The sequence below is a fragment of the Panulirus ornatus genome, chromosome 5, assembly GCF_036320965.1.
Source record: "Panulirus ornatus isolate Po-2019 chromosome 5, ASM3632096v1, whole genome shotgun sequence".
In the NCBI taxonomy this organism is placed as follows: domain Eukaryota; kingdom Metazoa; phylum Arthropoda; class Malacostraca; order Decapoda; family Palinuridae; genus Panulirus; species Panulirus ornatus.
This window is the reverse complement of record NC_092228.1, coordinates 8,498,262-8,513,261: the sequence shown is the minus strand read 5'-3', so window position 1 is coordinate 8,513,261 and position 15,000 is coordinate 8,498,262. Positions and strand designations below refer to the sequence as shown.

Below are 15,000 nucleotides of genomic sequence, written 5' to 3'. Positions count from 1 at the left end.
CTTTCTTCACTGTCACTCCCCTGTCATCTCTCTCTCTCTCTCTCTCTCTCTCTCTCTCTCTCTCTCTCTCTCTCTCTCTCTCTCTCTCTCTCTCTCGAAGTCTCTTTCTTCACTGTCACTCCCCTGTCATCTCTCTCTCTCTCTCTCTCTCTCTCTCTCTCTCTCTCTCTCTCTCTCTCTCTCTCTCTCTCTCTCTCTCTCTCTCTCTCTCCGCTGCGGTGGTGAGCGCTAACGCGTTTCTCTCTGCCGCTTCGCAGAGTAGCATCGTACGTGATCCTGTATGGCCTGGGAGTGTCCGTGAGAGCCACATCCGTGGGTGTCGTTTGGCCAAGGTCGGCTCCCGCGTCGTGGGGGAGTGGGCCTGGGAGTTGGTGGGAGAAGGTCTCGTGAATTCAACAGCTGATCAATGTGTACCGCCCGCCGTACGTTCTCTGGTGTACCTCCATATGTACGTTCTCTAGTGTACCTCCCGCCGTACGTTCTATGGTGTACCCCCTTGTGTATGTTCTCTAGTGTACCTTCCTGAGTACGTTCTCTGGTGTACCTCCCTGTGTACGTTCTCTGGTGTACCTCCCGCCGTACATTCTCTGGTGTACCTTCCTGTGTACTTTCTCTAGTGTACCTACCTGTGTACGTTCTCTGGTGTACCTCCCTGTGTACGTTCTCTGGTGTACCTCCCGCCATACATTCTCTGGTGTACCTTCCTGTGTACGTTCTCTAGTGTACCTCCCTGTGTACGTTCTCTGGTGTACCCCCTTGTGTATGTTCTCTAGTGTACCTTCCTGAGTACGTTCTCTAGTGTACCTCCCTGTGTAGGTCCTCTTAGTGTACCGTACATGCCAGTTTTCCTAACGTACATTTATCTCTGCCTGTGTACCTCCGTCGGGTGTACTTGTGTACCTCCTGTTGTGTACGTCCGTGTATACGTGCACTGGTGTTCCCCCCTCCCCAAACCTTCCTCGAATGGGGGAGAGAGGGGTCTCACCAGCCCCTCACACAATGGGTTCTTCCCCCTCCCTCCCCACTCAATAGGGTGGGTTTCCCCTCCCCAGTCAGTAGGGTGGGTTCCTCCTCCCAATTAGTAGGGTGGCTTCTCCCTCCCCACTCAGTAGGGTGGGTTCCTCCTCCCCAGTTAGTAGGGTGGCTTCTCCCTCCCCAGTCAGTAGGGTGGGTTCCTCCTCCCCAGTCAGTAGGGTGGGTTTCCCCTCCCCACTCAGTAGGGTGGGTTCCTCCTCCCCAGTCAGTAGGGTGGGTTCCTCCTCCCCACTCAGTAGGGTGGGTTTCCCCTCCCCACTCAGTAGGGTGGGTTCCTCCTCCCCACTCAGTAGGGTGGGTTCTCCCTCCCCAGTCAGTAGGGTGGGTTCCTCCTCCCCACTCAGTAGGGTGGGTTCTCCCTCCCCAGTCAGTAGGGTGGGTTTCCCCTCCCCAGTCAGTAGGGTGGGTTCCTCCTCCCCACTCAGTAGGGTGGGTTCCCCCTCCCCACTCAGTAGGGTGGGTTCCCCCTCCTCACTCAGTAGGGTGGGTTCTCCCTCCCCAGTCAGTAGGGTGGGTTTCCCCTCCCCACTCAGTAGGGTGGGTTCCTCCTCCCCACTCAGTAGGGTGGGTTCTCCCTCCCCAGTCAGTAGGGTGGCTTCTCCCTCCCCACTCAGTAGGGTGGGTTCCTCCTCCCCACTCAGTAGGGTGGGTTCCTCCTCCCCACTCAGTAGGGTGGGTTTCCCCTCCCCAGTAAGTAGGGTGGGTTCCTCCTCCCCACTCAGTAGGGTGGGTTCCTCCTCCCCACTCAGTAGGGTGGGTTCCCCCTCCCCACTCAGTAGGGTGGGTTCCTCCTCCCCACTCAGTAGGGTGGGTTCCCCCTCCCCAGTCAGTAGGGTGGGTTCCCCCTCCCCAGTCAGTAGGGTGGGTTCCTCCTCCCCAGTCAGTAGGGTGGGTTCCTCCTCCCCAGTCAGTAGGGTGGGTTCCTCCTCCCCAGTCAGTAGGGTGGGTTCTCCCTCCCCACTCAGTAGGGTGGGTTCCTCCTCCCCACTCAGTAGGGTGGGTTCCCCCTCCCCAGTCAGTAGGGTGGGTTCCTCCTCCCCACTCAGTAGGGTGGGTTTCCCCTCCCCAGTCAGTAGGGTGGGTTCCTCCTCCCCACTCAGTAGGGTGGGTTCCTCCTCCCCACTCAGTAGGGTGGGTTCCTCCTCCCCAGTCAGTAGGGTGGGTTCCTCCTCCCCACTCAGTAGGGTGGGTTCCTCCTCCCCACTCAGTAGGGTGGGTTCCTCCTCCCCAGTCAGTAGGGTGGGCTCCTCCTCCCCACTCAGTAGGGTGGGTTCCTCCTCCCCAGTCAGTAGGGTGGGTTCCTCCTCCCCAGTCAGTAGGGTGGGTTCCTCCTCCCCAGTCAGTAGGGTGGGTTCCTCCTCCCCAGTCAGTAGGGTGGGTTCCTCCTCCCCACTCAGTAGGGTGGGTTCCTCCTCCCCACTCAGTAGGGTGGGTTCCCCCTCCCCACTCAGTAGGGTGGGTTCCTCCTCCCCACTCAGTAGGGTGGGTTCCTCCTCCCCACTCAGTAGGGTGGGTTCCTCCTCCCCAGTCAGTAGGGTGGGTTCCTCCTCCCCAGTCAGTAGGGTGGGTTCCTCCTCCCCAGTCAGTAGGGTGGGTTCCTCCTCCCCAGTCAGTAGGGTGGGTTCCTCCTCCCCACTCAGTAGGGTGGGTTCCTCCTCCCCACTCAGTAGGGTGGGTTCCCCCTCCCCACTCAGTAGGGTGGGTTCCTCCTCCCCACTCAGTAGGGTGGGTTCCTCCTCCCCACTCAGTAGGGTGGGTTCCTCCTCCCCACTCAGTAGGGTGGGTTCCTCCTCCCCACTCAGTAGGGTGGGTTCCTCCTCCCCAGTCAGTAGGGTGGGTTCCTCCTCCCCACTCAGTAGGGTGGGTTCCTCCTCCCCACTCAGTAGGGTGGGTTCCTCCTCCCCACTTAGTAGGGTGGGTTCCTCCTCCCCACTCAGTAGGGTGGGTTCTCCCTCCCCACTCAGTAGGGTGGGTTCCTCCTCCCCACTGAGGAGGGTGGGTTCCCCCTCCCCAGTCAGTACGCTGACGACCCACGGGGGGTCACTGAGTCCGCCTGGGAAGGGGAGGGACGTGGGGCCGGCCTGCCTGGGGAGGGAAGGAGAGGGGAGTGACGTGGGGGTGATCTGGGGAGGGAGGGGAGTGGAGGGACGTGGGGCGGCCCGGGCGAGGATTGGCCACCACGAGCATCCTCACCCCTCCCTCCCTCCCTCCCTCCCTCCCTCCCTCCCTCTCCCATACGCCTGGTCCCTCCACCCCACTGCCTGGTGCTAGGGGAAGGGGGGATTCCCTTCCCTCCTCCCTCCCTCCCTGGGTTCCACCCCCCCATGATCAATTGCCACCCCTCCCTCCCTCCCTCCCTCCCTCCTCCATATCCTGCCGACCTGACCTTCGACCTTCGACCCCTGGGAGGCCGTCCTGCCCCAGGCAATACCTGACCCGCCCCTCACCTTGCCGAGGGACCCCCCGCATTCACCCACTTTCCCCTCTTTCGCCTCTCTCTCTCTCTCTCTCTCTCTCTCTCTCTCTCTCTCTCTCTCTCTCTCTCTCTCTCTCTCTCTCTCTCTCTCTCTCACGTGCACGAGGCGGAAACCAAAGCCAGTACCAAACGCACCATAAGACCATCTGGCTCGCGAGCCACACATATAATCAAAACTCCACAAAAAGATAAAAAACAAAAAACAAAAGAATAGACAATGAAAAATAATAATAATAAAAAAAGAACACGTTCGTGAATTTGTTGATGAGCAGCGATCCACGAACGCCATCACGGATCCGTAACCCCCGGGTAGAAATACAAGGAACCCAACCATTACTTCACGAAAAGGGGGCCTATATATATATATATATATATATGAAGCACCTCTATGGAAGGAAGATGAGCACTGTAGTCTGCCCTGTAAACATTTGACACTTCGTGTGGATCAATCTAATTAGAAGACATATGATTTAGGGACACTAGGTGTTAGGAAGACAGACCCGTGGGTTGGATAGGGGAGCGTATAGTCAGGGTATTGTGCAAAAGACACGAAAGCGAAGCAGGACGACCCCCGAAGGAGGAGCCTATAGGACCTGGGCGTAAACTACTGAAGGGGGGCTGTAGCAGATCTCTGACGGAGTAAAGTGAATAGACGCCTGGGTAGATTAGTCATATGGGATGAGTGACAGCACACGTCGTGGTCCTCCTCCTCCTCCTCCCGCCCTGCAGAGGCGCAGCAAAAGGTCGGGGAAAGAGATGATAGAGAAGGACAGGGAAGCGCGATCGGTCTCCAAAGCGCTGTGGAGACACTTCGAATTCCAAAAGGGGGAAACACTTTCGACGAAGGCATAGGTGGTGTGTGTGTGTGTGTGTGTGTGTGTGTGTGTGAGGTGGGTGTCATGAGTGGGTTATGTATGATCCTGAGAAGAGCTCTCAAAGAGAGAGAGAGAGAGAGAGAGAGAGAGAGAGAGAGAGAGAGAGAGAGAGAGAGAGAGAGAGAGAGAGAGAGAGAGAGAGAGCGCTAATGTTGAAATGTATTCGACGTGTGTACATTCGAGGCGAGGTTGAAGACTGGTAGTGGTGTTGTGTATGGTCACTGGCCCGAGCGACCGGGAATGAAAACAAGCCCAGACAGACTTCAGGACTTCGTGGGAGTGTTGAAGGAACTCGCGCGTGCCTCCCAGACTCTCGAAAAGAGAGAAGTAGCGGCTCAAGAAAGAAGGAGGGAAGATATATGGTAATCTATGCATGGTAGGGAATGGATGACGTCAGGGAATAATGTGTCAGATCTGGGGAGCGTGGCAGCGTTGAGGGGACAGCTTGGTCTGATCCCGCAACACAACAGAAAGACAACAGACGAAAATGGTGGACATTTTGGCGAGATGATCGAATTGTTTAGCGTAAAGAAACATACAATGGTGGAACTACTGAAGCAATTTAGAAATATATATATATATATATATATATATATATATATATATATATATATATATATATATATATATATATATATATATATATATATATATTTCTTCTTTCAAACTATTCGCCATTTCCCGCATTAGCGAGGTAGCGTTAAGAACAGAGGACTGGGCCTCTGAGGGATATCCTCACCTGGCCCCCTTCTCTGTTCCCTCTTTTGGAAAATTGAAAAAAAAGAGCGAGAGGGGAGGATTTCCAGCCCCCCGCTCCCTCCCCTTTTAGTCGCCATCTACGACACGCAGGGAATACGTGGGAAGTATTCTTTCTCCCCTATCACCAGGGATTATATATATATATATATATATATATATATATATATATATATATATATATATATATATATATATATATATATATTGTTTAGGTGGTTCCAGAAGGAACCTGGGATAGGCACTTACGTAAGGCGCGCGTGTGGTGGTGGTGGAGGCGGACAGAAACAGTATAATTCATCAAAACAGGACAGTGCGGTGAGCGCTCCCCGCTACCAACTTCCATTCTGAGGTAGGAGGAGATGTGGTCGTAGGTACCAGTATTACGTAGGTAGTTTGTATTCGTAGGTGAGAAAGGTACTCGACCTTACTCTTATCCTTCGCCTGTCCCTCGCTTGTCTCTCCCTTCTTACTAACTCTCCCTCTCATTGTCTCTCCCCGGTGCTGTCTGTCTTCCCTCTCTCTCTCTCTCTCTCTCTCTCTCTCTCTCTCTCTCTCTCTCTCTCTCTCTCTCTCTCTCTCTCTCTCTCCCTCGAAGTCTCTTTCTTCACTGTCACTCCCCTGTCATCTCTCTCTCTCTCTCTCTCTCTCTCTCTCTCTCTCTCTCTCTCTCTCTCTCTCTCTCTCTCTCTCTCTCTCTCTCTCTCTCTCTCTTCAACTGCCTCTCGCAAGACCTGTACCCTTGTCTCGAGGAGAACTGGCCAGGAGAGGCGGAGAGACGAGAGCGAGAAGTTCTCCCGGTGATGTATCCAACACCGGGCGTCCTCTGCCAAGGGCACCGGGAGGATATGATCGCGTCTCTCCCTGAAGCCAAGATGGATCACATCCAGCCCAAGTTTTGATGACACCGTCTCGACCGCTTGCGAGGCAAGGACAGTCACAGTACAGGTAGTGAGGAGGAGGAGGAGCAGGAGGAGGGCCAGTAATGCAGTCAAGGGCAGATCTCACTCTCAAGGCCAGAGAGAGAGAGAGAGAGAGAGAGAGAGAGAGAGAGAGAGAGAGAGAGAGAGAGAGAGAGAGAGAGATGACAGGGGAGTGACAGTGAAGAAAGAGACTTTGAGGGGATGAGAGAGAGAGAGAGAGAGAGAGAGAGAGAGAGAGAGAGAGAGAGAGAGAGAGAGAGAGAGAGAGAGAGAGAGAGAGAGTGGAAACGCGAGGCAGGATCATGGACTTCGACTATGGTGGACTGCTGGGTGTATGTAGACAGTCGTGTAGATTTTCCTCCGTAGCGGAGAGGGTAATGTGTGGTGCATGGACCTGTAGAGCTCATTTTGATGGTGGTGGAGGCCTCGCTGGCAGGGGTACTCTCCACCTGGATAGAACAAGGGATAGCCTCCACCTGGATAGAACAAGGGATAGCCTCCACCTGGATAGAACAAGGGATAGCCTCCATATGGATAGAACAATGGATAGCCCCCACCTGAATAGAACAAGGGATAGCCTCCACCTGGATAGAACAAGGGATAACCTCCACCTGGAAAGAACAAGGGATAGCCTCCACTTGGATAGAACAAGGGATAGCCTCCACCTGGATAGAACAAGGGACAGCCTCCACCTGGATAGAACAAGGGACAGCCTCCACCTGGATAGAACAAGGGATAGCCTCCACCTGGATAGAACAAGGGATAGCCTCCACCTGGAGAGAACAAGGGATAGCCTCCACCTGGATAGAACGAGGAATAGCCTCCACCTGGATAGAACAAAGGATAGCCTCCACCTGGATAGAACAAGGGATAGCCTCCACATGGATAGAACAAGGGATAGCCTCCATATGGATAGAACAAGGGATAGCCTCCACCTGGATAGAACAAGGGATAGCCTCCATATGGATAGAACAATGGATAGCCTCCACTTGGATAGAACAAGGGATAGCCTCCACCTGAATAGAAGAACCACGAAGACCCGCCATCACAGAGGTCGAAGTACTTCGACTGATATCCTAACACGGGAGACGACCAGTGTAGGGTCGGGTTCAGGGTAGGGAAGGGGGGTCAGGTCATGCGACCTTGTCTAAAGGGGATGGGCCAGGGTCAGACACGGGTTACTGATCCTCCAGGTAAATAGATAGGGATTCCAACACCCCCCCCCCCCTTTCGCATTAAGGGTCGTGAGGGACACGACCCTGCGTAGGCCTCCTAGTAGACCCCCCTTACTGCAAAATGATTTACATTTGTAAATCTGGTCCAGATCATTCGATCCCCTGAGACCATTATAGATTGCGAAGCTGAAGTACTCCCTTATACATTCATGGTCGGAGGGATAATGGCGGAACAGAATGAACCAACTTGCTACGACCTTAACGAGGGATCAGGCCATACTGCCCTTTCAGAAACGTGGATAGATACGGAGGACACAGATTTGATCGCAGGATTAGCAATATCTGGGAGGAGATTGTTTACCGAAACCCATTGTGCACTGGGAAGGCGAGGGGCGTCTGTTTACGTCCACAAGTGCCACACTGCGGGGTGTTTTAGTCAACGTAGGTTGATGCCAAGCCTTTTACGAAGCTTTTTACATTGATGTATCCAAGACCCAGTTAACTAGAACTTTGATCACTCAGGACGCCCAATGAACTTGATCCACGATCACCAAGGACATTAGTTCGCTAGGTCCTTGGTCGTCCGTCCAGGACCCTGGTTATCAGTTAGTATAACTCGCAGAACAGTGTGGGTGAGGAGCTGAGACGCCATGATACCCAACCTCGTAGTTTCAAGCAATTCCAGTTTTGAGTAATTACGGACGAGGCGCTGGAGCGCTTGACCACGGACGTCATTAAGGGAAACGAGACAAAAGATGGTGTATTCTCACTGTCTCCCTGAGGGGGCCTTAACCCCGCTCTCCCTCCCTGGTGTAACCACGACCCTCCCCTTTGGTGGCAACCCCGTGTTACCCCCGGTGTCACCCACTGTGTCACCCACTGTGTCACCCACGGTGTCACCCACTGTCACCCACTGTGTCACCCAGTGCAGAGAACCCAAGTTTTTTTTTTTTTTACCGCTGCGCCTTCCATTATGTAGCACCTGTAAGGCCACGCACTGACGTCCTTGGTAAAACATGAAGGCCACACGTGTTCGAGCTTTGTGCCACCTGGTGTTTGCCTCAGGGTAGACTCGTGGGAAGACCCCGGGGGTGAGGAGGGGGCGGGGGAGGAGGTGGTGGGCCTCGGGTCACGTAGGTGGGTGAGTGATGACCCTGTGGTTTACCTTAGGAAGGTGGTGTTAGTGGTGACCCTGTGGTTTACCTGAGGAAGGTGGTGTTAGTGGTGACCCCGTGGTTTACCTGAGGAAGGTGGTGTTAGTGGTGACCCTGTGGTTTACCTTAGGAGTGTGGTGTTAGTGGTGACCCTGTGGTTTACCTGAGGAAGGTGGTGTTAGTGGTGACCCTGTGGTTTACCTGAGGAAGGTGGTGTTAGTGGTGACCCTGTGGTTTACCTGAGGAAGGTGGTGTTAGTGGTGACCCTGTGGTTTACCTGAGGAAGGTGGTGTTAGTGGTGACCCTGTGGTTTACCTTAGGAGTGTGGTGTTAGTGGTGACCCTGTGGTTTACCTGAGGAAGGTGGTGTTAGTGGTGACTCCGTGGTTTACCTTAGGAAGGTGGTGTTAGTGGTGACCCTGTGGTTTACCTTAGGAAGGTGGTGTTAGTGGTGACCCCGTGGTTTACCTGAGGAAGGTGGTGTTAGTGGTGACCCTGTGGTTTACCTGAGGAAGGTGGTGTTAGTGGTGACCCTGTGGTTTACCTTAGGAGTGTGGTGTTAGTGGTGACCCTGTGGTTTACCGTAGGAAGGTGGTGTTGGTCACTACAGGCTGTCCCGCTGTACAGTGGTCACTACAGGCTGTCCCACGGTACAGTGGTCACTACAGGCTGTCCCACGGTACAGTGGTCACTACAGGCTGTCCCACGGTACAGTGGTCACTACAGGCTGTCCCACGGTATAGTGGTCACTACAGGCTGTCCCACGGTACAGTGGTCACTACAGGCTGTCCCACGGTACAGTGGTCACTACAGGCTGTCCCACGGTACAGTGGTCACTACAGGCTGTCCCACGGTACAGTGGTCACTACAGGCTGTCCCACGGTACAGTGGTCACTACAGGCTGTCCCACGGTACAGTGGTCACTACAGGCTGTCCCACGGTATAGTGGTCACTACAGGCTGTCCCACGGTACAGTGGTCACTACAGGCTGTCCCACGGTACAGTGGTCACTACAGGCTGTCCCACGGTACAGTGGTCACTACAGGCTGTCCCACGGTATAGTGGTCAGTCACTACAGGCTGTCCCACGGTACAGTGGTCACTACAGGCTGTCCCACGGTATAGTGGTCACTACAGGCTGTCCCACGGTACAGTGGTCACTACAGGCTGTCCCACGGTATAGTGGTCACTACAGGCTGTCCCACGGTACAGTGGTCACTACAGGCTGTCCCACGGTACAGTGGTCACTACAGGCTGTCCCACTGTACAGTGGTCACTACAGGCTGTCCCACGGTACAGTGGTCACTACAGGCTGTCCCACGGTACAGTGGTCACTACAGGCTGTCCCACTGTACAGTGGTCACTACAGGCTGTCCCACGGTACAGTGGTCACTACAGGCTGTCCCACTGTACAGTGGTCACTACAGGCTGTCCCACGGTACAGTGGTCACTACAGGCTGTCCCACGGTACAGTGGTCACTACAGGCTGTCCCACTGTACAGTGGTCACTACAGGCTGTCCCACTGTACAGTGGTCACTACAGGCTGTCCCACGGTACAGTGGTCACTACAGGCTGTCCCACGGTACAGTGGTCACTACAGGCTGTCCCACGGTACAGTGGTCACTACAGGCTGTCCCACTGTACAGTGGTCACTACAGGCTGTCCCACGGTACAGTGGTCACTACAGGCTGTCCCACGGTACAGTGGTCACTACAGGCTGTCCCACGGTATAGTGGTCACTACAGGCTGTCCCACGGTACAGTGGTCAGTACAGGCTGTCCCATGGTACAGTGGTCACTACAGGCTGTCCCACGGTACAGTGGTCACTACAGGCTGTCCCACGGTACAGTGGTCACTACAGGCTGTCCCACGGTACAGTTAAGTTACCAAAGGTTGAGTAACAAGTTACCCAAATGCGAATCTTATTCAGGTCTCGTGAGCCACAATCAGCTGGTGAATAATACATAAACCCTACTCATACATTATTCAGCACTTTTCTCTCAAGCGTGACAACAACGATCTATCCGGTGCTGGTGGTGGCAGCGGTTGGAAATGGGTGGTAGTTGGTTGGTAATGGTGGTAGATGGTTGGTAATGGTGGTAATTGGTTGATAATGGTTGATAATGGTGGTAGTTGGTTGATAATGGTTGATAATGGTGGTAGTTGGTTGATAATGGTTGGTAATGGTGGTAGTTGGTTGGTGATGGTTGGTAATGGTGGTAGTTGGTTGGTGATGGTTGGTAATGGTGGTAGTTGGTTGGTGATGGTTGGTAATGGTGGTAGTTGGTTGGTGATGGTTGGTAATGGTGGTAGTTGGTTGGTGATGGTTGGTAATGGTGGTAGTTGGTTGGTGATGGCTGATAATGGTGGTAGTTGGTTGGTAATGGTTGATAATGGTGGTAGTTGGTTGATAATGGTGGTAGTTGGTTGGTGATGGTTGGTAATGGTGGTAGTTGGTTGGTGATGGTTGGTAATGGTGGTAGTTGGTTGGTGATGGTTGGTAATGGTGGTAGTTGGTTGATAATGGTGGTAGTTGGTTGATAATGGTTGGTAATGGTGGTAGTTGGTTGGTGATGGTTGGTAATGGTGGTAGTTGGTTGGTGATGGTTGATAATGGTGGTAGTTGGTTGGTAATGGTTGATAATGGTGGTAGTTGGTTGGTAATGGTGGTAGTTGGTTGATAATGGTTGGTAATGGTGGTAGTTGGTTGGTGATGGTTGGTAATGGTGGTAGTTGGTTGGTGATGGTTGATAATGGTGGTAGTTGGTGGGTAATGGTTGATAATGGTGGTAGTTGGTTGATAATGGTGGTAGTTGGTTGATAATGGTGGTAGTTGGTTGATAATGGTGGTAGTTGGTTGGTGATGGTTGGTAATGGTGGTAGTTAGTTGGTGATGGTTGGTGATGGTGGTAGTTGGTTGGAAATGTTTGGTAGTGGTGGACGGTGATTGGCGATGGTGGAAGTTGGTTGGTAATGGTTGGTAGGTGGTTGATAATGGTTGGTAGATGGTTGGTAATGGTTGGTAGGTGGTTGGTAATGGTTTTGGTGGTTGGTAATGGTTGGTAGGTGGTTGGTAATGGTTTTGGTAGTTGGTTGGTTGGCAATATTTAATAGTTGGTTCGTGATGGTGGCACAGCTTCTTGGTGAAGACATATACGGTCGACCTGTGGTGAAGACACATATATATGGAGATGGAGTGAAAAAGATTTTGTGTGATCGGGGCCTGAACATGCAGGAGGGTGAAAGGAGGGCAAAGAATAGAGTGAATTGGAGCGATGTGGTATACCGGGGTTGACGTGCTGTCAGTGGATTGAATCAAGGCATGTGTATGGGGGGTGGGTTGGGCCATTTCTTTCGTCTGTTTCCTTGCGCTACCTCGCAGACGCGGGAGACAGCGACAAAGTATAAAAAAAAAAAAAAAAAAAAAAAAAAAAATATATATATATATATATATATATATATATATATATATATATATATATATATATATATATATATAGTATATATATGGTATATATATGGTGGTGAAGACACACATATATATATAGTATATATATAGACACATATATATATATAGTCGACCAGAAGCTTGTTCGACCAGCGTTGGTCGAGTGGGGGGTTTCTGGGAGACGGACAAGAACAAGGATCTACAACCACACCACAGATCATACAACACATGAAACCCACCAACACGCCATTATTCATTCAGTCGAACCAGCAAAATACATCATTAATGATATATGTTTATTAATATAACATTCTGTGTGACGTGGTATCTTGGTGACGGACGTAGAGGGGTGGGTTTCGAATCCCCGGGTAGCCGGGGTCAGGGAGGGATCAGACCTTAACCAGGGAACAGCTACAAGACAGACGATGAACAGGTGAACAGGCGACGAGACCATTGGTGAACGCTAAGTGAACAGCTTGAACACGGGGTGACGAACGATGAACAGCTTGAACACGGGGTGACGAACGATGAACAGCTTGAACACGGGGTGACGAACGATGAACAGCTTGAACACGGGGTGACGAACGATGAACAGCTTGAACACGGGGTGACGAACGATGAACAGCTTGAACACGGGGTGACGAACGATGAACAGCTTGAACACGGGGTGACGAACGATGAACAGCTTGAACACGGGGTGACGAACGATGAACAGCTTGAACACAGCCCTTAACCTTTGGTCGTCACAAGTTACGGAGCGCAGTGTGTGTCCTCAAGGAAGAGTATGGGGAGCGTCACAGGCTCTAGCACGGGGTTGCGTCACAGGCTGTAGCACGGGGAGCGTCACAGGCTGTAACACTGGGATGCGTCACAGGCTGTAGCACGGGGGTGCGTCACAGGCTGTAACACTGGGGAGCGTCACAGGTCGTAGCACGGGGTTGCGTCACAGGCTGTAACACTGGGGGTGCGTCACAGGCTGTAGCACGGGGAGCGTCACAGGCTGTAACACTGGGATGCGTCACAGGCTGTAGCACGGGGGTGCGTCACAGTTCGTAGCACGGGGGTGCGTCACAGGCTGTAACACTGGGAGCGCACAAGTCGTAGCACGGGGGTGCGTCACAGGCCGTAGCTTTGGGGAGCGTCACAGTCTCCAACAGTGGTCTCCCCTCCCACCACAGGTGAGGGTGAGGTGGGGAGGAGAAGAGGGGAAGGAGGTGAGAAGTGAGGGAGGGAGGGAGGGAGGGAGGAGATGGTGTGAGGGTGATTGGGGAGGGGAGGCGTTGAATGGACTCGTTTATCTGAACATCCTTCACAATCTGCTCCCAAACCTCGCTTATATGGAGCGGACGCGCGCCCCGGGCAAACTTCGCTTATTCCAACTCTTGAGAGAATGGTTTATTCGTTTGTCTCCCCTCTCCCCACCCTCCCTCAGGCTCCCCACTCGAAAAAAAAAAAATTATTTTTACCTGAACACAAAGAAGAGAAAACCCTATTGAAACAGCTGGACCAGGAGGAGGGGTCTGTCATGCTTGCTGCAGGCTCCCCAGGGGACCCGTGCCTGCTGCAGGCTCCCCAGGGGATCCATGTCTGCTGCAGGTTTCCCAGGGGTCTGTTATGCTTGCTGCAGGTTCCCCAGGGGTCTGTCATGCCTGCTGCAGGCTCCCCAGGGGATCCATGTCTGCTGCAGGTTTCCCAGGGGTCTGTTATGCTTGCTGCAGGCTCCCCAGGGGTCTGTCATGCCTGCTGCAGGCTCCCCAGGGGATCCATGTCTGCTGCAGGTTTCCCAGGGGTCTGTTATGCCTGCTGCAGGCTCCCCAGGGGATCCATGCCTGCTGCAGGCTCCCCGGGGGATCCACGCCTTCTTCAAACCCCTAGGTGCACACCTGTAGCAAGCACCTGGGTTCCACACCTACTGCAGTCCCCCAGGTCCCCACACCTCCTGCAGGCTCCAATAGAAATCCTCGATCACTCGAAAGTCCACAGAATGCCACGTGTATTGTCCTCATACACGTACCCGAACACAACATAGTCTCGAACGCTGGAGGGTGACTGACCTAGGTCCTTGAACAGCGAGGACGTGGCCTCCCCCTGAGCCACCTGATGATGGACGCCTCCCCCTGTACCACCTGATGATGGACGCTTCCCCCTGTGCCACCTGATGATGGACGCCTCCCCCCGAGCCACCTGATGATGGACGCCTCCCCCTGTGCCACCTGATGATGGACACCTTCCCCTGTGCCACCTGATGGATATGAGACGAAGCTGTTGGCGACGCCCAGGGCCAGAAGCGTCCAGGCTAGCTAGCTGACGAAGATGGCCTCTGCTTTGTCCAGTGTCAGCCGTCCCGCAACACCTTTAGGGTCTTCTTAAGAGGTGTCAGCTGCCTATGTGGTGGGGTCATCAGGAGTGTCAGCTGAGCTGTGTGGGGTCGCGAGGGTGTCAGCTGCCTGTGTGGGGTCGTCAGGGGTTGCCAAGTAGGGAGTCCCGTAACGAGCACAATTAGCAGGGTGGCTCCCCAGCCTCCCCCAGACAGGCTGTCCCACCCAGAACCATCTCGCCTTAGCCTCCCCAGGAGCACCTCGGCGGACCTGGCCACTACCTTCCCTTCCTCACCCACCCCACATCATCATCCCCCTCCCTGCTGACCGTCCACTAACCTCCCTACTAGTCAAGTCTAGCAGCACCACTACCCTCCTCCTCCTCGTCCTCCTCCTCCTCCGCCACCACTTTACATAATGGTCCCCCTGCGGTAACACTGTGTCCGCTAATGGTCGCCCCAGTCACAGGTATTCACTTCTCCCCACCACCTACCTCCTCTCCCCACCGCCTGCCTGCCTGCCTCCTCCTCCTCTCCCCACCACCACCACCCTCGGGTGAAGGAGGAAAGAAAGAAAAAAAAAGAAAGATTGAGGAAAAGGTTAGCTGGACGCAGAATGTCTTGGGATATTTCGCCACAGTATTTTGAGGCCAGGCAGCCAGTAGGGGGGAAGGGGGGGTTATTCTGAGGGGGCCCCCCCACCCCTCAGGGTCATACCGAGGTCAAGGTCACCGCCACACTACTACACACACGCCTCCAACGGTCATTCTAGGTGCTATACTGTAGTTATGTCGGGTGTAGTTATATCGGCTGTAGTAGTACTGACTGTAGTTATGTCGAGT

The 15,000-nt window shown here is 53.6% G+C and overlaps 3 protein-coding genes across 4 annotated transcripts in view; 2 read left to right on the top strand and 1 right to left on the bottom strand.

Moving 5' to 3' along the window:
* The window catches only part of LOC139746920 (uncharacterized), a 7,880-nt gene extending 4,701 nt beyond the window's left edge, over window positions 1–3,179 (top strand). Inside the window, exon 2 of the mRNA XM_071658604.1 lies at window positions 2,375–3,179. Coding sequence (XP_071514705.1) covers window positions 2,375–3,025 — 651 coding nt within the window. The 3' untranslated portion in view covers window positions 3,026–3,179. The remainder of the gene's footprint in view (window positions 1–2,374) is intronic.
* Window positions 1–15,000, top strand: part of LOC139748067 (uncharacterized) — a 142,309-nt gene that overhangs the window by 48,125 nt on the left and 79,184 nt on the right. The gene's annotated exons all lie outside the window — the stretch shown is intronic.
* LOC139748035 (uncharacterized) overlaps window positions 1–15,000 on the bottom strand; it is a 71,469-nt gene that overhangs the window by 49,279 nt on the left and 7,190 nt on the right. The gene's annotated exons all lie outside the window — the stretch shown is intronic.